Below are 19490 nucleotides of genomic sequence, written 5' to 3' on the forward strand. Positions count from 1 at the left end.
TTTAAAAAAGTTTTTAGTGAGGCAGCATCACATGTAGCCTAGGTTGGCTTCAAAATCATTACGTGACCTAAGGTGACCTTGAACTCCCAATCCTTCCTCCCTCCATCTCCCAAGTGCTGAAATTACAGGCCTGGGCCATCATACATGGTGAAGCTAACGCATTCTTAAAGGGATTACCATAAATATAGTTTACATGTAAAATCAAGTTACAGTTTATTAGCGAACTATATCCCATATTGTTTTAGTTAAAAATTTAAAACCTCTCAAAAATTTTTTTACAAAATGAATAAAAAGATTAAAGGCAATCAAACTAAATTATAAAAACATGGTTTAAAAAATGAATTTAGGGTTCAAGGCCAGCTTAGGCAATTTAGTCATCCCCTGTCTCAAAATAACAGGTAAAAAGACGGCTAGAAGCCAGGCATGATAACTCATACTTATAATCTAGCATTTAGAAAGCTGAGGCAGAAGGACTACCACCAGTTCAAGGCCAGTGAGCTAAGCCACTCAGTGAGTTCTAGGCCAGGCTGAGCTAGTGTGAGACCCTGTCTCAATAAAGAGAGGGATGGGAAGACCTGGAGACCCAGTGGTAGAGTGCTTGCCTACTATGCATAAGGCATGGGTTCAATACCCAGCACAGGAAAAAGAGGCAAAGGAAGAAAAGACAGCAGAAAGAAGTGAGGCATCAGTGACAAGCCACATTATCCTAAAGACAGCACTATATCCCCTTTCATGACGTGCTTGTCCTGCGTTCTATCCTTCCGCATCACCTAATGTCACCTTTCTTGTCCTCTTTTCTGCATGTTATACTGCATTCACACATCCATTTGTGTGTATATATATATATATATATATATATATATATATATAAATGTATATGTTATATTGTAGAATCCACATATGAGGGAGAGAACATGTGTTTTTTCCCCTCTGTGATTGGGTGACCTCTGCATATAATAGTCTAAGTCCATCCATTTTCCTCCAGATTTTGTGATTTTATTTTTCTCTAGAGCTAAATAATATTCCATTTTATCTTTTCTTAAAAAAATTTTCCAAGACAGGTTGCCTCTGTGTAACAGCTCTGGTTGTCCTGGAACTCAGTTTCTAGAGTAGGCTGACCTCAAAAATCACAGAGGCCCGGCGGTGGTGGCACACGCCTTTAATCACAGCACTCGGCGGCAGAGGCAGGCAGATCTCTGTGAGTTCGAGGCCAGCCTGGTCTACAAGAGCTTGTTCCAGAACAGGCTCCAAAAAGCTACAGAGAAACCCTGTCTCCAAAAACCAAAAACCAAAAAAAAAAAAAAAAATCACAGAGATCTGCCTGTTTGTGCCTCTCCAGTGACAGGATTAAAAGTGTGTACTACCACCTGGCTTCCATTTTACATATATACCAGATTTTCATTATCTGTTCATTACTGATAAATAACTAAGCTTGTTCCATTTCCTTGTGATGGATGTAATATTCCCCTCTGTATGCTGTGAATATGTTTTATTACCATTGGTTAATAAAAAATAAAAGCTGCTTTGGCCTATGGCAGGGCAAAATATAGGTAGGCAGGAAAACTAAACTGAATACAGGGAGAAAGAAGGCAGAGTTAGGTAGACACCCTGTAGCTGCCAAGAAGCAAGAGGTAAACAAACCACAAAACTCATGGTAAAATATAAAATAATAGAAATGTGTTAATTTAAGATGTAAGAGCTAACTAGCAATATGCCTGAGCTGTTGGCCAAACAATATTGTAATTAATACAGTTTTTGTGTGATTATTCGATCTGTGTGGCCAGGAAGCTAAAGCGCGGTCTCTGTTTACATCTTTGTGCTAATGAAAAAGCACTGAGGTGTAATTATCTGTGAAAGAGTATGGAGTCCACTGGGCATAGCCCAGGAATGGAATAGCTGGGTTATGGTAATACTATCTTTAATTTTTGTTTCTTCATTAGTTTGTTTCTTCGAGACAAGGTTTCTCTGTGTAACAGCCCTGGCTATCCTAGAACTTGCTTTGTAGACCAGGTTGGCCTCAAACTCACAAGAGATTTGTCTGCCTCTGCCTCCCAAGTGCTGGGATTAAAGACGTGTGCTGCAGCCACCACTGCCACCACCCAGCAACAAATTTATTTTTATAGTTTTTTTGTATATATGTTGGTGGGTTTTTTGTTTGTTTGTTTTGTTTGTTTGTTTGTTTTTTGTTTTTCAAGACAGGGTTTCTTTGTGGCTTTGGAGTCTGTCCTAGAACTAGCTCTTGTAGACCAGGCTGGCCTCGAACTCACAGAGATCCGCCTGCCTCTGCCTCCTGAGTGCTGGGATTAAAGGCATGCGCCACCACTGCCCAGCTATATGTTGGTGTTTTTAACTTCTCATTACAAAACTGCTTTGGTTGGCTAGATGTGGTGGCTCATCCCCAGCACTAGGGAGGTGGAAGCCAGTGGATTGCTCTGAGTTCAAGGCTAGCCTTGTCTATACAGAAAGTTCTAGGCACATACTGAGACCATGTTTCAAAACAAATAATCAAAAAGACTGCTTTGGGAAACATCCATAACACAGGGAGGGTGGGAGAGAAGCATATTTACACACAGAAGATTCCTTTACTATTTCTTTTTAAATTTTTTATTGATATTTATTGAGCTCTACATTTTTCTCTGCTCCCCTCCCTGTCTCTCCCCTCCCCTCTTCAACCCGACCCCAAGGTCCCCATGCTCCCAATTTACTCAGGAGATCTTGTCTTTTTATACTTTCTACTTCCCATGTAGACTAGATCTATGTAAGTCTCTCTTAGTGTCCGCATTGTTGTCTAAGTTCTCTGGGATTGTGGTTTGTAGGCTGGCTTTCTTTGCTTTATGTTTAAAAACCACCTATGAGTGAGTATATGTGATAGTTGTCTTTCTGTGTCTGAGTTACCTCACTCAAAATAATGTTTTCTAGTTCCATCCATTTTCCTGCAAAATTCAAGATGTCATTATTTTTTCTGCTGTGTAGTACTCCATTGTGTAAATGTACCACATTTTTCTTATCCATTCTTCGATCGAGGGACATTTAGCTTGTTTCCAGGTTCTGACTATGACAAAAAAAGCTGCTATGAACATAGTTGAGCACATGTCTTTGTGGCATGATTGATCATCCTTTGGATATATACCCAAAAGTGGTATTATTGGGTCTTGAGGAAGGTTGTTTCCTAATTTTCTGAGAAATCACCACATTGACATCCAAAGGAGTTGTACCAGCTTGCATTCCCATATTTTACTATTTCTTATTGCTGCAATGCCTTAGCCAGGCTCCTGGGATGTGCAGTCTTAAGTATAAGAGATGCTTCACCTCAACTAGAAGGCTCATGCCACTGCTAGTGCTGGAGCAGAGGAAGTCCAAGAACAAGATTAGATAGTGGCTAGTCAGCCAAGTGGTAGCCACTCATTAGAAAGTTCCTCTTGGGCAGTGCTTATGGGCTACTAAACAGCTACCTTCATCAAGCAGACCCTTTCACCAGCTATGTGTGTCTTTTCTAGGCCATGCTCTCCTGAGTTGCAGAAATTAAGTTGGAGCAAACCCAAGGGAAGTCGTTTAAAAAGTAAATTAGTAAGAAGCTATAACCTGAAGCCCAAATATCTACACAGATTAGGACCACAGATGACTATGAAGTGTGACACAGGCAGGCCACATGGCTCCTGTGCTTGGAGTCTTCATGTCAGTGGCAGCATCTACACAACAGCCTGGTCTCCAAATACTAAGTGATTCCTAGGTATTCTAAGGAAACACAACAGTCACTAGGCCCAGTGTAAGCCCTCCACCTACTGGCTCTTCACTTTAAACACCATAGCTCCTGACCTAGCACATGGCGCAGCAGCAGAATGCTCATCCAGTGGGCATGTGTGTGAGCCCCACCATAGTCTGCAATACAGCAAGATGACAACACAGTTCCTTCCTGTCCACTCACTGCAGAGAGCAAGGTGAACCCAAAGGGGCCCCCTTTCGAGATCTCATCACCAAAATTCCCTTCTAGGAATTTTGTCTAGGGAGAACTGACTTAGGGGTGTTCCCACGGTTGCCTGTGCACTTGCCATCTGGGGTACTGCAAAGTTCTGACCCAGAGGCACCTTTTCTTCATGTGTAGTCAGAGTTCGTCTCAGTCGGATTGCTGGCCTCTTAGGATAGTCAAGGATGAGACCCAGACCTTGAAAGCCTGACTGAAGCTGGACATGTTAGAGAAAGCCCATAATTCCAGCCACCTGGGAGGCTGGAGGCTGAGCCAGGGGAATTGCAAGTTCTCAGCCAATCTGAGTTACATAATGAGACCCTGTCTTTAGAAAAGGGGGGGTTAGGATGGAAGGAAAGAAAAGGAAGAGGGAAGGAGAACAACAGGAGCTCAGTCCTTACATGAAAATATATTTTCTCAATAACTACTTTTCATTTTAAAGCAACCTAAAAATTCAAAGCCATATACTTCGATTGTGAATTGTATAAATTTCCCAGACCTGGTCATCATTTTTACCATTTTTCTACATTTTGGTGCTTCTCAGACAGCATCAGGTATCACCACTGACAGGCACTCTGTGTCGAGTTTTGAAGAAGCAGGAAACACATTCCATCCCATCCCAGCACAAGGCAGATATCACCCTTACCCAGGGATTCTCCACTCGAACTCTTGAGGCAGAAACTCCCTGGAGTAACAGAAAAGGTGACTTCCTCTTGATTTGACGTTAGAAGAACAATGGCCTCAGCCAGCAACCTGTAAAAGTGATGAAATGTATTGACATTTATTTGGAAGTCAGCTATAACCTTACTGGTATTCAAATCTTGATTCTGGAAACAAACAGGTCTGGGTTTAGGAAGCTTCCTCCAAAGTCTGCCTTCTTTCTTACTGTGATCTTTAAATTCTACTTTCCTTAGAAGGCTCACAAGAACTTAGAAATTAAGGGCATGTGAGATGGTTGTACTGCCTTAGGAAAAGATGCAGGAACCACAGGGTGAGCAGGACACGGGGACAGTTCTTTGATTCTGCTTCCATGCTATAAAGGGTGACAGAAGATGGAGCTACTCACAAACACCTGAGGTGGTTTGAACTAACATGGCCCCATAGGTCTAAGGTCTGAACAGTTGGTCCTGTTTGGTGGAACTGTTTTGGGAATGATTAGGAGGCGTGGCCTTGTCAGAAGAGGTCGGCCAAGGCCAAACTGGGTGGGGTGGTGCAGGTCTTTAATCCCAGCACTCAGGAGGCAGAGGCAGGCCGACCTCTGTGAATTCCAGGACAGCCACCACTATACAGAGAATCCCTGTCTCAAAAAACAAACAAACAAAAAGACAGGTGCCATTTAAAATTAGTTCTCTCTTTTCCTCCTACTGATATATGAGATCTTAGCTGTTCCTGCTGCTATCATGGACTCTAACCCTCAGAAACTGTAAAACTGTAAGCCCAATTAAACTTTCATTTTTATGTATTTAATTAATTAATTTGAGACTGGGTATCTCTATGGAGTCCTGGCTATCCCAGAATTCAACTTGTTATGTAGGCCACCCTAGCTTCAAATTCACAGAGATCCTCCTGCCTCTGCCTCCAAGTACCACTGTGCCCAGCTGAGCTTTCTTTGACAGCTGCTCTGGTTATGGTGTTTTGCCACAGCAATTGAGAAGTATCTAATTTGCCCCACAACATAGCAGGCAGAAGGTCCCACCCTGTGTGCCACCTGGATTTTCTGTACATATCCTAGACTATCTAATTAACACTTGCTACATCAAGGTTCTCTGACATCCAGCTACCTTTTTATTCTGAATCCCCTTTGGGCTGTTTTCTTCTTTTTTTCTGAGACATGGTCTCTCTTTCTCTGTAGCCTAGGCTGGCCTGGAGCTCTTGCCTCAGCCTCCTAAGTGCTGGGCTCACAGGGGAGAGCCACCATGTCTGGTTTAATTATGCGCCCCTTTAAAAAGAGATGCATCCACAGAAAACTCACTTGAGGTGACCTCAACAGGCCTGAAGATTGCTTTTTGCTCTCCCAGTGATCACCATACTGAACATCTTCATGTGCTCTCTGTGCACACCGAGGTCTTCTTTGCCCAGTTCTAACTAGATTGCCTTTTTAAAACTGTGTAATAGAGCCAGGTGGTGGCACACACCTTTAATCCCAGCACTCAGGAGGCAGTGGCAGGCAGATCTCTGAGTTAAACAGCAGCCTGTCCTACAGAGCAAGTTCCAGGACAGCCAGGGCTAAAACCCTGTCTCAAAAAAAAAGTATAGGGCTGGAGAGATGGCTCAGAGGTTAAGAGCATTGCCTGCTCTTCCAAAGGTCCTGAGTTCAATTCCCAGCAACCACATGGTGGCTCACAACCATCTGTAATGGGGTCTGGTGCCCTCTTCTGGCCTGCAGGCATACACACAGACAGAATATTGTATACAAAATAAATAAATAAATAAATAAATATTTTTAAAAAAAAGTATAGTAAGTGCTTGAGAGCTAGCTTAGCAGTTAAGAGCACTACCTGATCTTGCAGAGGACCCAAGTTCCAGTCCCAACACTACTCACAACCATCTGTAACTCCAGCTCCAGGGGATCAACACCCTCTTCTGCCCTCTAAGGGGACCAGGCATGCACATAGTACACAGACACATGCAGACAGAAACTCCCATATATAAAAAAAATGCAGGGCTGGAGAGATGGCTCAGAGGTTAAGAGCACTGACTGCTCTTCCAGAGGTCCTGAGTTCAATTCCCAGCAACCACATGGTGGCTCACAGCCATCTATGAGATCTGGTGTCCTCTTCTGGCATGCAAGCATACATGGAAGGAATGTTGTATACATAATAAATCTTAAAAAAATACTCATTTTAAAAAAATGCAATGCTTTAAAATAAAATTGCATTATAATAAAACAAAGAGAAATTGCCAGTTCTGCCATCCTTTAGAACTTAAGGTGCTGTTAGATAGAAATGACATTCTTTTTTTTTTTTTTTAAAGATTTATTTATTTATTATGTATACGACATTCTGCCTTGATATATGCCCGCGCACCAGAGGAGGGCGCCAGATCTCAGTACAGATGGTTGTGAGCCACCATGTGGTTGCTGGGAATTGAACTCAGGACCTCTGGAAGAGCAACCAGTGCTCTTAACCTCTGAGCCATCTCTCCAGCCCTAGAAATGACATTCTTAAAATTGATACAGGCTTAGCTGTTAGCCGGATGCTAGACATAGTTAGCAGTGCATCTTGATGTCGGAATGCCAGGAACAGCTATCATGCTCATTTGGGGGATTTCTCCCTTGTTTAAAGGGAGGTGTTATACAAATGCCACGTAAATTTGTCTAAGCCCGAACATTCTTCTGCCTCAGCTTCCCCTGGTTGGGACTCCAAATAATTTTTTCTTTTGTGTTTATGGGAGTAAAACCCAGAGATTTGTATGTGTTAGGCAAGAGTTCTATCCCTGTATTATACCCCAGACCACAAGATACCAAATAACTTGATATATAAATAGTGACAACATGAATGTGCGTGTCAAAGGGAGGAAAAATGCGGGCACGATAGTGCATGCCTATAGTCCTAGCACAAGAAAGCACAGGCTCACTTCAGGTATGAGACCTCGTCTCAAAAGTCAAAAAAAAAAACCCCAAACTGTTAATAAACAAATAATTCTCATACTCACTATTAACAATGAAAAGGCAACAATTTTACCCATGAGGCTGTCAAAATTTATAAAGATTTATTGTGTCCTCTATTCTGGTGAGAATGTGAAGTGACAAACTATTCAGAAGACAACTGAGTTCAGAATACACGGAATTCAAATTGGACTCAGTATGACCCACTAACTCCATTTTTGGACACTGTTGGGCAGCCTATACCATGGCCCTTAAGCCCCTCCCATGTAAGCTGGGTGGAGACTCGTTTCAGAGAGAAAATCGCAGGAGCTCTGAGGTAGCAGCTCTGATGCGAGTGTAAAAGGCCTGAGACCCCTGCCCTGGAGCTCTTTCTCATCATCATCTGGTGTTTGGGTGTGACCACAGTACAATGTGCACGGCATGAGGTGTCCTACAGAAACCAGCATCTTGTGTGCTGACTTAAAAGGGAAAGAAAAGCTCTGGGGTGAACTGTTCACTGCCTGAGGACGCTGTGTTCAGGAGAGAAGGGGGTGTCAGGAGACCCATTACCTTGGTTTAATCATCAGGATATTGGCACACATACTCTTTTCAAAGAGAATTTTCAAGGGCTGGCTGTCTTGGAAATATACATTGTGAGTTCTTTTAATACCTTAAAGAGAACAAAGCAACCTCTTAATAACTGTAAGTGCAAAATGAACAGGCTTTAAAAGCCTGCCTTTCATGGCTAAATTAAAGCAATAAAATTATTGTTCCCTGTGCGGCAGGTGCATACAACCTGCCGTGGAACACGGCCTTAATGAAATGTGTTGTTGCCTCCTAGTGGACAAGGAGCAACATTCACATCCTCTGAGCAAACTAGACCAAGTCTTGTGCATCCCAAGGTGCTAACACCACGGGTAGTGGAGGATAACCTTGAACTCTCTAGTGCTGGGATTACAGGCCTGCACCATCCTGCTCACACACTGGAAATTAAGCATTCTGCAAACTTTGCCACATCTCCAGCCCCTGAAAAGAAACTCCTTAAATGTGCGTGACACAGTAACTGGTACTACAGGTCACAGAGTTACAATTTTCCTTTTAAATATTTTATTCAGGAGACCAGTCTTTATAGGAACATTGGCAGTTAAACCTCTAAATCTGGTCTGTGAATTCTTTTTCTTTTTTTTTTCTGGGGGTGGGGTTGAGGCAGGGTTTCCCAGTAGCTATGGAGCCAGTCCTGGAACTACCCTGTAGATCAGGCTGACCTCGAACTCACAGAGATCTGCCTGTCTCTGCCTCCCGAGAGCTGGAATTAAAGGCGTGTGCCACCACCATCTGGTTGATTTCTTTTCACTTTAGGAGCAATTGCAATACAGGCCAAGTGTTCCTGTTCTAAATGCTTAGTGTTTGAGAGGCTGGAGAGATGGCTCAATGGTTAAGAGTACTTGTTCTTGCTGAGGGCCAGGCTTCAGCTCCCATTACCCTCGTATAGCTTGTGACTATTTGTGACTCTGGTTCTAGGGTACCTAGCACACTCTCCTGATCTCTGAGAGCACCAGGCATATGTGTAGCACACATGCAGTGCACATACATGCAAGCAATACAGTCATACAAGTAAAATAAAAATATTTTTAAAAAGTGTTTCTGATTTGGAAGGATTTTTTTGGGGAATATTTCTATAGAGTTTAAAAGTTGAATATCCCTAATCTGAAAATCAAATTTTGGGGGCTTTTAGATTCAAACTTTCAGATTAGGGTGCTCTATGTGCCAGACAGACACTGGTCCACATTTTACGTGCATTCTCTCTCGTCTTTACTGCAGCACTTCTGGGGAGGGAGGGACTCAAGCTCAGTAGAGGAAACGGCACATTGGTAAGGCTAAGTGGCCTTTCAAGGTTGCAGTGTTCTAACAAGTACAGAACCCACGATGATAAAGGCTTTTAGTTGGCTTTCTACAAGTTAGTCTGCGGGTGGCATGATACCGCAGTACAAATCAAAAGATCTAACCAGGACCAGAGAGATGGCTCAGCCAGCTGGCAAAAGTGCTTGCCACCAAATCTGATGGCTTTAGTTTGAACCGCACTAAATGTATACAGACACACACACATTTTTTTTTTTTTTTCTTTTTTTTGGTTTTTCGAGACAGGGTTTCTCTGTAGCTTTAGAGCCTGTCCTGGAACTAACTCTTGTAGACCAGGCTGGTCTCGAACTCACAGAGATCCACCTGCCTCTGCCTCCCGAGTGCTGGGATTAAAGGCGTGCGCCACCGCCGCCCGGCCACACACACATTTTTAACAAAAGTTTAAGATTTCTTTAAAAACTGTCAGGCTTGGTGGCATACACTTTTAAACCCAGCACTCAGGAGGCTGAGGCAGGCAGATCACTGTGAGTTCAAGGCCAGCCTGGTCTACACAGTGAGTTCCAGACAAGTCAGATCTTGTCAGGCCTCATCCCAAAAAAATAAATAAAACTGGACACATATCTCAGCTTATGTGTTTGGTAAGATTCTTTGCTGTTTTTGTTTGTTTTACTGAATAACAAGAAAGATTAGCTGACTGTCTGACTGACTGATGGAATGAGATGGTTTTAACAATAGCCTTGGCTGACTGGAAACTCACTATGTAGACCAGGCTGGCCTCAAACATTAGTAACCCTGCCTTTGCCTTCCAGTGCTGAGTGTGCACTGCTGCATGAAGCGATTATTAATTTAATAAGTATGCACACCTGTGTAATATCCAGTCTTGTTAGTTTGGCTGCATAACTATCCACTCTGAAATTGAGTTCCTTGTAGGAGTAAACACTTGTTATTCCTCATGGTTTTACTAAGTGATTCTTGAGGTCTAACCTAGGCTTATCTTTCTATGAATGATCATCTGGGGTGGCTCACTGTCTGTCTGGGGCCTCAGTGGGAGCAACGAGGGTGGCTGAAGCCACATGGCCTATTCCAGAAGTCTATCCCTGACTTGTTCTGTGGGCAGGAAAGTTGTGAAGTAGCTTTGAAGCTGACAGGCCTGGGCTGGGAAGCTGTGTAAACCACTGCTGGTATTAAAATAAGACCATGACAAGCAGGAGCTGGAGAGACAGCTCTGTGGTTTAGCACACTGGCTGCTCTCGCTGGGTTGAGGACCTGGGTTGAAGTGCCAACACCCATATGGCGGTAACCCAAACATAACTCTAGTTTCAGATGGCCTGACACCCTCTTCTGGTCTGTTCAGGCATTGCATACATATGGTACAAGTACAGACATATCTATGCAGGCAAAACACCCATATATATATATATACATACACACACACACACACACACACACACACATATATATATATATATATATATATATATATATATATATAGAGAGAGAGAGAGAGAGAGAGAGAGACTAAGATTCAAAATGAGGAAACAAATTCCAACTTTTGAAGTGAGGGGCTGTAGATAACTTGGCAACTTTTGTAGGCAACAACTGAGGGATGACTTTAGGAGCTTGAACTAGCAATACAGAAGCTGGGATGGTAAACTGAGGTTAGAAAGGATGTACTAAGCTTGCTTAGGAAATACTAAGTTACACAAAGAAGAATTTAACTAAAGGAGCACTCAAGAATGAGCAGTACTGACTATGCTCTGCAGAAACTGCAGAAAGAAAACACTGCCGGGCGGTGGTGGTGCACTTGGGAGTCAGAGGTAGGCGGATCTCTGTGAGTTCGAGGCCGGCCTGGTCTATAAGAACTAGTTCCAGAACAGACTCCAAAGCTACAGAGAAATGCTGTCAAAAAAACAAACAAACAAACAAAACAAAAAAACACTATACTTGAACATAACTGAAGTGTAGGCTTGCTGAGTGCATGTTCTGTATATGTTCACTAGCTGGGGCACACCTTTAATCCCAGCGCTTGGGAGGCTGAGGCAGGTGGATTTCTGTGAGTTCAAGGCCAGCGTGGTCTACAGAGTGAGTTTCAGTTCCAGGACAACCAGGGATACACAGAGAAACCCTGTCTCAACAAAACAAAACAAAAAAGCCGTGTTCACTAAGATAGCCTCCACTTAGGCCCTAGTCCCATAACAAAGAGCACAGCTGGCCACTAGGCCCATTCCCATATCAAAGAGTATGCCTCTATAGTGCAGTTCAAAGTGGGCAGCACTGGGTCAGAGTTGCCAGTAAGTCCAGGTTCTCCTAGCAGAAATAGTGTAATTCTTCTCAGCCAGGAAGGATGACCTTGAACAAGTGCCCTGGAAAAGCAGCCCCAGTGTATCTCTCCGTTTGCCCAAGCAGCTAAATCTTGTGATGTCTGTGTAAAACGTGCTTTACTGTGCAAAGTGTAACTTGAGGCCATGAAACTATGTAAGCTGATGGGACTTTTGTTTAGGGCTGGTTCCCTTTTGTGCATTAGCCAGAAGCAGTCACCTGTTATTAAGTTTTTCCTCTACTAATCTCTTAGTAGATCTCTGGGAAGGCAGGTTAAGTCTATAACACAAGCAGAGAACAAACCAGATAAAATCTGTGTTCTTGGATCTTTTTTTATTTATATGTGTGTATATGCATGTCCATGTAGTGCCCAAGGAGGCTAGAAGAGATCACCAGATGCCCTGGAGCTGGAGTTACAGCTGCTTGTGCTGCCCCATGTGGGCACAGGGAAATGAACTTCAGTCTACTAAAATAATAGCAAATGCCACTAAGCACTCTTACCTAATTTTTTCAATATTTGTTTTGTTTTGGGGGGAGGGTGCCATGGCATGTGTGGAGGTCAAATGACAACATTTAGAGTCAGTTCACTCCTTCCACCATGTAAGTTCCAGGGACTGAACTCAGGTCATCAGACTTGGCAGCAGGAGCCTTTATTGGCTATGCCATCTTGCTGACCCCTCAGACCTTAAGAAACTGACAGGGATTGCTTGTTTGTTTTAATTGTAAAACAACAGACTGTGTGGAGCTGCACATACATCTTAGGAGACATTCTCTTGGTCCCCGGACAACAGTATAGTGCATTTGAAGGTCATTGGCTTTTCTCTGAGTAAAATGAGAAGATATTTCAGAGTTTTGAACTCTGGAATGATATAATCATCATCTGGCTCTTTTTGTGTGTGTGATGGGGTTTTGATATGTAGCCTTGGCTTTCCTAGTCCTCATTCTAAAAGCCAAGCTAACTTCGGCCTGAAGATTTTTACGTTTTAGTCTCTTGAGGACTAGGCTTACTGGTGTGTGTTTCTCTGTTTACCTAGAATGAGGACACTCAACAGGAAGCGCCCCAACTGGCCTGGAAATGGAACTCATTATGTAGACTAGGCTGACCTCCAGGGCTCACTGCCTGGAGATTTTTGACTCACAGAGCTCCAAGCGGGCATTAAAGACAGACCACCAAGCCCAGCCTCATCTGAGCCATTTTAAAGAAAGCTCTAGGGCTACTGTTTTGGGAAAACACTAAGCTCAAAAGCTGACAATCTCCCCTGCTGTAATATTTCCGTGTTACTTATGCTGAGGTGCACATGGTGGGAACAGGAACATCCTTGGAAGCAGCTGCTGCAGCTGTTGGGAGGTGTGCTTTAGAAATCACCATCACCTGTGGAGCTGGTATGGTGGCGCACACCTTTAATCCCAGCACAAGGGAGGCAGAAGCAGGAGGACCTCTGTGAATTTGAGGCCAACCTGATCTACAGAGTGAGTTCCAGGGCAACCAGAACTACACAGAGAAACCCAGTCTTGAGAAAGAAAAAAAAAACAGAAGAAGAAGGAGGAGGAGGAGGAGGAGGAGGAGGAGGAGGAGGAGGAGGAGGAGGAGGAGGAGGAGGAGGAATTTGTCTTACACTACACACCATGCAATGCAGTCACACTCACATGTGCACACATGACACAGGACCCCTACACAAATGTCCAGTTGAATCAAAATTGATTTTTCTAGCTGGATGTGATGGCTCTCAATTATAGTGAAATCTTGTCTCGGAAAGATGAATTCACAGCTGTCCTACTGTCTGAACCCTCTTTGGGAACAGTCTTACAGAAAATGAGAGCTTTCCATTAACTTCTATAAAACCGTTAGGCTCCTACTTCTTCTTTCTTCTTCTCCTCCTCCTCCTCCTTCTTTTCCCCTCTCCCACCCCCTCCTCCTCCTCCTCCTCCTCTTCTTCTTCTTCTTCTGTTTTTGTTTTGTTTTGTTTTGTTTGTTTTTTGAGACAGGGTTTCTCTGTAGCTTTGGAGCCTGTCCTGGAACTAGCTCTTGTAGACCAGGCTGGCTTTGAACTCACAGAGATCCACCTGCCTCTGCCTCCTGAGTGCTGTGATTAAAGGCGTGCACCACCACTGCCCAGCAGGCTCCCACTTCTTAATTTTGACTTAAATTTGTCTCTTTTTTTTTTGGTTTTTCGAGACAGGGTTTCCCTGTAGTTTCTAGAGCCTGTCCTGGAACTAGCTCTTGTAGACCAGGCTGGCCTCGAACTCGGAGATCTGCCTGCCTCTGCCTCCCGAGTGTTGGGATTAAAGGCGTGCACCACCACCGCCCGGCTTAAATTTATCTTAATAATACATTTCTATTTCAGTGTGTATTTATAATCCCTAAGTTTTCTCTATAAATACGAATGGTGTAACATTATTTCTCCCTTCTTTGGATCTGGATCCATGTAATAGCAAACCGAGTATAGGGAGTATTTGAGAGGACAGCATGCTGAATGTCACAAATCGTTAGCTTTGTGGAAGAGGCAAGCTCCAAGAGCCTCCCTTCTGCTGCGTATACTGGGGTTGGCTTTGCCCTCATGCCACAGGCTGCTGAGAGGAGACAGTGGGGTCCCATAGGGACAGGCACAGAGCCTGGTGCAGAGCGAGTGCTCATCAGCCATGACTGTTAGTGCACTCTCCTCCTTCCCTTCCAGGTGACCCTCAGAAGTGTCTCAAACATGGCTCTGTTAGAGCTATTCCCAGTGAATATTTGTATACTGGGTTTAGTGGTGTATGCCTATGATCTCAGTACTTGAGGAGGTTAGAGGCAGGGGATCAGAAGTTCAAGGTGATTCTCAGCTACATAGCAAGTTCCAGGCCAGCCTGGAATACTTGAGCCTCCATCTTAAAACAGAAGCAAAAATTAAAACAAGAATATTTGTGATTGATTCTTAAGATTTTATAGGGTGGTTCTATTATATAGGATGCTTTAAGATACAAAGAACAGACGTGGAGGAAGTCAGACAATTCAGCTCAATAACATTGGCTCAGGTGAGAGTTTGAAGTTGTGTTGCAGGCATGGCTCAGTCCAGGCTTCCCCAACTGCTGCTGCTTCTGTTTCTTGTCCTCCTCTTCCTCCATTCTCTCCCCTCTTCTTTTCCTTCTTCCTCTTCCCTTCTCCTTCTTTTTTCCTTCCTTTGCTCCCTCCCTCCTCCTTCCTCCTCACCTTATCTTCTTCCTCATCTTCCTTCCTTCCTTCGCCTCTTCATCTTTCTTTTCCTCCACAGGGTTCGACTCACAGCACACAGTATCAGTACCATCACAACAAAACTTCTAACAGTGACCTCCTCCAGCAGCAGTGACTAGATGCTCTTCTATACTAGGCGCTGCCTAAAACTTTGCCTTGTACATCCCTTGGCAAAAAACACTTGACTTTAAGACTGAAGAGATGCCTTAGTGGTTAAGTGCACTGACTGCTCTTCCAGAGGACCTGGGTTCAATTCCCAGCACCCACATGGCAGCTCACAACCGTCTGTAACTCCAGTTCCAGGGGACCCAACATCCTCATACAGACATACACACAGGCAAACCACGAATGCATGTAAAATAAAATAAAGAATTTGACAGTAGGACAGCTGTGAATTCATCTTTCCGAGACAAGATTTCACTATAATTGAGAGCCATCACATCCAGCTAGAAAAATCAATTTTGATTCAACTGGACATTTGTGTAGGGGTCCTGTGTCATGTGTGCACATGTGAGTGTGACTGCATTGCATGGTGTGTAGTGTAAGACCAGAGTGTCATTCCTCAGGGCCTATTTACCCGTTTCCCTAGACGGCGCCTCTTACTGGTCTGAGGCTCACCAGCTCCAGAAGCCTACCTGTTTCTGCCTCTGCAGCGCTGCAACTACAAGCATGTGTCATTACACCTAGAATTTTGTTGTTTATTTCGTTTTGTTTTTTTGAGACAAGAGTTTCCCTCTGTATCATGGCTGTCCTGGAACTCACTCTGTAGACCAGGCTGATCTCAAACTCACAGAGATCCACCTGCCTCTGCCTCCTGAGTGCACCACCACAACCCAGCTAGATTTTTTTTAAAGTTAACATGGGTTCTGGGAGTCAAATGAAGATCCATATGCTTGCAAGGCTGACTGACCCATCTCCCCAGTTGGACATTTTAAAGTCTGCTTTGTTTTGCATGCAGACCAGCTTATGAGGAAACAGCAGCCACCTTACAGTACAGCAAAGACAGGTGACACACCTGTCATGCTCCATATCTGTACATACCTCACATCACAGTAGGTCTGCATACTGTACGCATAAAAATGCTAAGAAACACACTGCTTAGGGCTGGAGAAATGGATTAGTGGTTAAGAGCACTGGCTGCTCTTTCAATGGTCCCGAGTTCAATTCCCAGCAACCACATGGTGGCTCACAACCATCTGTAATGAGATCTGGTGCCCTCTTCTGACCTGCAGGCACACATGCAGTCAGAACACTGTATACATAATAAATAAATAAATCTTAAAAAGAAAAAGAAACACTGCTTTCAGTGGCACCTACCATGCCTGCAGAAGAACTGAATGACGAGTCTGCATTTATCTGATCTGGTGACTATTTTGCATTTCTCTACACTTTTTTCAAGATAATTCAGACATCTAAAGATTGGTAGAATTGACTGCAACATAAATACATTGTAACATTAAACACACACTTAGTATTGCTGTCCCATTAAATTTTTAAAACTCAACTGTTAAAAAGTTTGTGTATTCATAATTGGCATTGGAATGATTAAGTATATATAGTACAGCTGTTATAGCTTACAAAAGGCGTATTTCTCCCTTATAAGAGGAAATCAACTTTTTTACCTTTATTGCCAATTTGCAATTTAAATTCACGGGTATGTCATTATCACTCATCGTGGCTGAGGGTGACCACTGATATTGTTGAAAAAACAAAGACGAGAACAGAATATAGCCATATGTTGAATGACTGGAATTCACAGATCTCAGAGCAAGCTGGAAAAAAATAAGTTAGTTATTTCAGAGAAAATCAACTTCTATCCTGAATTGATCCTATTATGAATATAATGCCACAAGTATATTCAAATGAAACCAAGCGCATTGAATTTACACATGGACACCTACATATATGAATCTATATTGAACATATGTTTACAAAATCTATAATCCTAAACTCTGGCACTGTAAAAGCATAAATGTCTACAGTGACCATAGTGTTAATACATAAAAGGATGGAAAAGGGCTAGAAAAGAGCCCTGAGCAACTGATCATTTCATCTCTTGTCCATGGGGAGAAGCTACCACTCAGTCAGCCATCCTGGGAATGCCTAGAACTGTCAGGCTCTAAATTAAGTGCTTGAGATTATACCTGCCACCCGGTCCTTCGACTTGGCTCTTTTAACCATCTTTTTTCTCTATTTATTTATTTATTCATTCATTCATTTATTTATTTATGTTGTTGTTGTTTTCAAGGATTTTGCTGTATGTAGCTTTGGAGCCTGTTCTGGAACTGCCTTGAACTCACAGAGATCCACCTGCTTCTGCCTCCCAAGTGCTGGGATTAAAGGCATGTGCTACCAGCACCCAGCCTAAACATCTCTTGCTTTACCATATGATCAATCACTTAACACTCTTAAATTTATTTTGGCTTTTAAGACAGGTTCTTATAGAGAAAATCAGTCTCAAACTCGCTGTGTAGCTGGTTGAGCTCTGCCTTCCTGGTGCTGGGATTAATGGCCTATGCCATCACATAGGGCTTTTTTTTTTTCTCCCCGAGACAAGGTTTTGCTGTAGCTTTGGAGCCTGTCCTGGAACTCTGTAGACCAGGCTGGCCTCAAACTCACAGAGATCCACCTGCCTCTGCCTCCCGAGCGCTGGGATTAAAGGCGTGCGCCATCACCTGGATCACGCGGACTTTTTAACTGGACTTACACCTTTCTCAGATGGGTCTAGCCACAGGTCATCACTCACTCGTGATAGAGTCTGTATTGCTTTTCCAAATACTGTGAAGGAAAAGAAAGGTGCTGTTTAGATTCTTTCTAGCAATAAAGAGAAATCGCAGGACTGCTTCTGCATGCACAATACTCAAACGAAAACCAAAAGGACAGCAGGATCAACTGAACAACTTAATCATGCCAGTTAAATTCTTCAGCTGAGCTCTTTATTACTACTGCCCTGTGGGTAAGATTCCCAGAGATGGAAATAGGGTCTTTTGGTAGTGCAGAGACTACTTAACCAAAGCACTAGTTATCTGGAAATTGTTGGCAACCATCCTACCCAAGGCCTATTCTGTACCACTGTTTCTTCAGCCTGGCTCTCAGACCATTCACTCTGAGCTTGATCTTGGGCAAGAGACTGTTAAGTCACTGGCTGTCTCGACTTTAACAACATTCGGCATCTTGGCCTCCAGTATGTCCAGGTTAGATCATAATGATCTCAACTTCGATGCTCTGTCAAATCCCAGCAAGGTGCATCACCGTGAGAAGAATCACCATGAGAGGAATTACCACGAGAGGAATTCACCACAAAGTGACCAAATGTATGTATGTTATGCCATTGAGCTGGAAAAAGTGGCCTGAAATCTCCTTTTCCTTTATATGTCTCAACAATTTCCCATTAAGTGATTACATTTGACTTTTAGGTTTAGGGTGGAATAAAGCTCAGGATGCACCTGAGAGTTAAATTATTCAGCTGATCCGCATAGCATTTTATAGATTTACATTAGGAAATACCATATAATACCATTTACATCCATAGAAAGAATTCAAAATCAGAGAAAAAAAGAAACAAAAAAATTCATTAAATCTGCAGTGATACAAAATTATGTCTCCTGCAAGTCAATTTCTATGGTAATGCTTTCGTTCATTTTCTTTTTGGGTTCTGCCACACTCTGCAGGCAGATTTAACCTAGGGCCTTGTACATGTCAAGCAAGCTGTCTGTGCCCACGAACCCTGTTCCAAGCCCAGTCATTCCCTTTTGTAAGGCTATGTACAATATAGTTCCCCACATTGTCCTTCTAATTACTGGGCTCAATTCATCTACTTCATGCTTATGACATGACAAACTCTTATCAAAGAAGGTGTTATTATTAGTCTCATCTTCCAATTGAGGAAACTGAGCTTCAAAGTGACACAGTAGCTTGTTCTAGTATATTATAAAAACAACAACAACAACAAACCAGCCTGGTCTACAAGAGCTAGTTCCAGGACAGGCTCCAAAAGCTACAGAGAAACCCTGTCTTGAAAAACAAAAACAAAACAAAAATTCTCTGGTAGAATCTCGAATGGAGATCGGGTTTTCCCCGGACTCAAAATTCTTTTGTTGGTAAAGTGTTATTTTCCTCTCAACTTCTCCCCACATCAGCCCTCGTCAATCCGAGCTTAATGCCCAATGCTACAATTCACTTCATGGTCACCAAATTACTAGGCATAATGAAAGAAAATGGGGCTGTCACGCTATTCGAAGCACAGCAGGGCCCTCGTGAGGGCGCTGAGGCCAGGCTTTGCGTCCTCAGTCCTGGCGAAGCATGGCAGAGCAATCGTTAAGGAGACGATGGAGATACTTCAGAGACTAGGCTCTCCCTCTTCTAAGTAGCAAAACAAGGATGGCCGCTCCACCTTTCACCTGACCGCCCGTCATCCCGCACTTCAGCATGGCTACCGGGAAGGCGGGCATGGCGGGCACAAGCGTACCCGCCGCAGGTACCCGGATGTTATCCGCACTGTCCACTGTCTCCGCCTCTACCTTGGCCCTACCCACGCGTTTCGCTTTCTTACT

The 19490-nt window shown here is 43.3% G+C and overlaps 1 protein-coding gene across 1 annotated transcript in view; it reads right to left on the bottom strand.

Moving 5' to 3' along the window:
- The window catches only part of Rad9b (RAD9 checkpoint clamp component B), a 32647-nt gene extending 13259 nt beyond the window's left edge, over positions 1–19388 (bottom strand). The window contains exons 1-6 of the mRNA XM_038345945.2: positions 19331–19388; positions 17645–17715; positions 16560–16709; positions 16255–16369; positions 8121–8220; positions 4611–4717 (exon numbers count right to left, since the gene is read on the bottom strand). Coding sequence (XP_038201873.2) covers positions 4611–4717; positions 8121–8220; positions 16255–16369; positions 16560–16709; positions 17645–17715; positions 19331–19388 — 601 coding nt within the window. The remainder of the gene's footprint in view (positions 1–4610; positions 4718–8120; positions 8221–16254; positions 16370–16559; positions 16710–17644; positions 17716–19330) is intronic.
- Between the last annotated feature and the right edge of the window lie 102 nt (positions 19389–19490).

This window comes from Arvicola amphibius, chromosome 10 (genome assembly GCF_903992535.2).
Source record: "Arvicola amphibius chromosome 10, mArvAmp1.2, whole genome shotgun sequence".
Lineage (NCBI taxonomy): Eukaryota > Metazoa > Chordata > Mammalia > Rodentia > Cricetidae > Arvicola > Arvicola amphibius.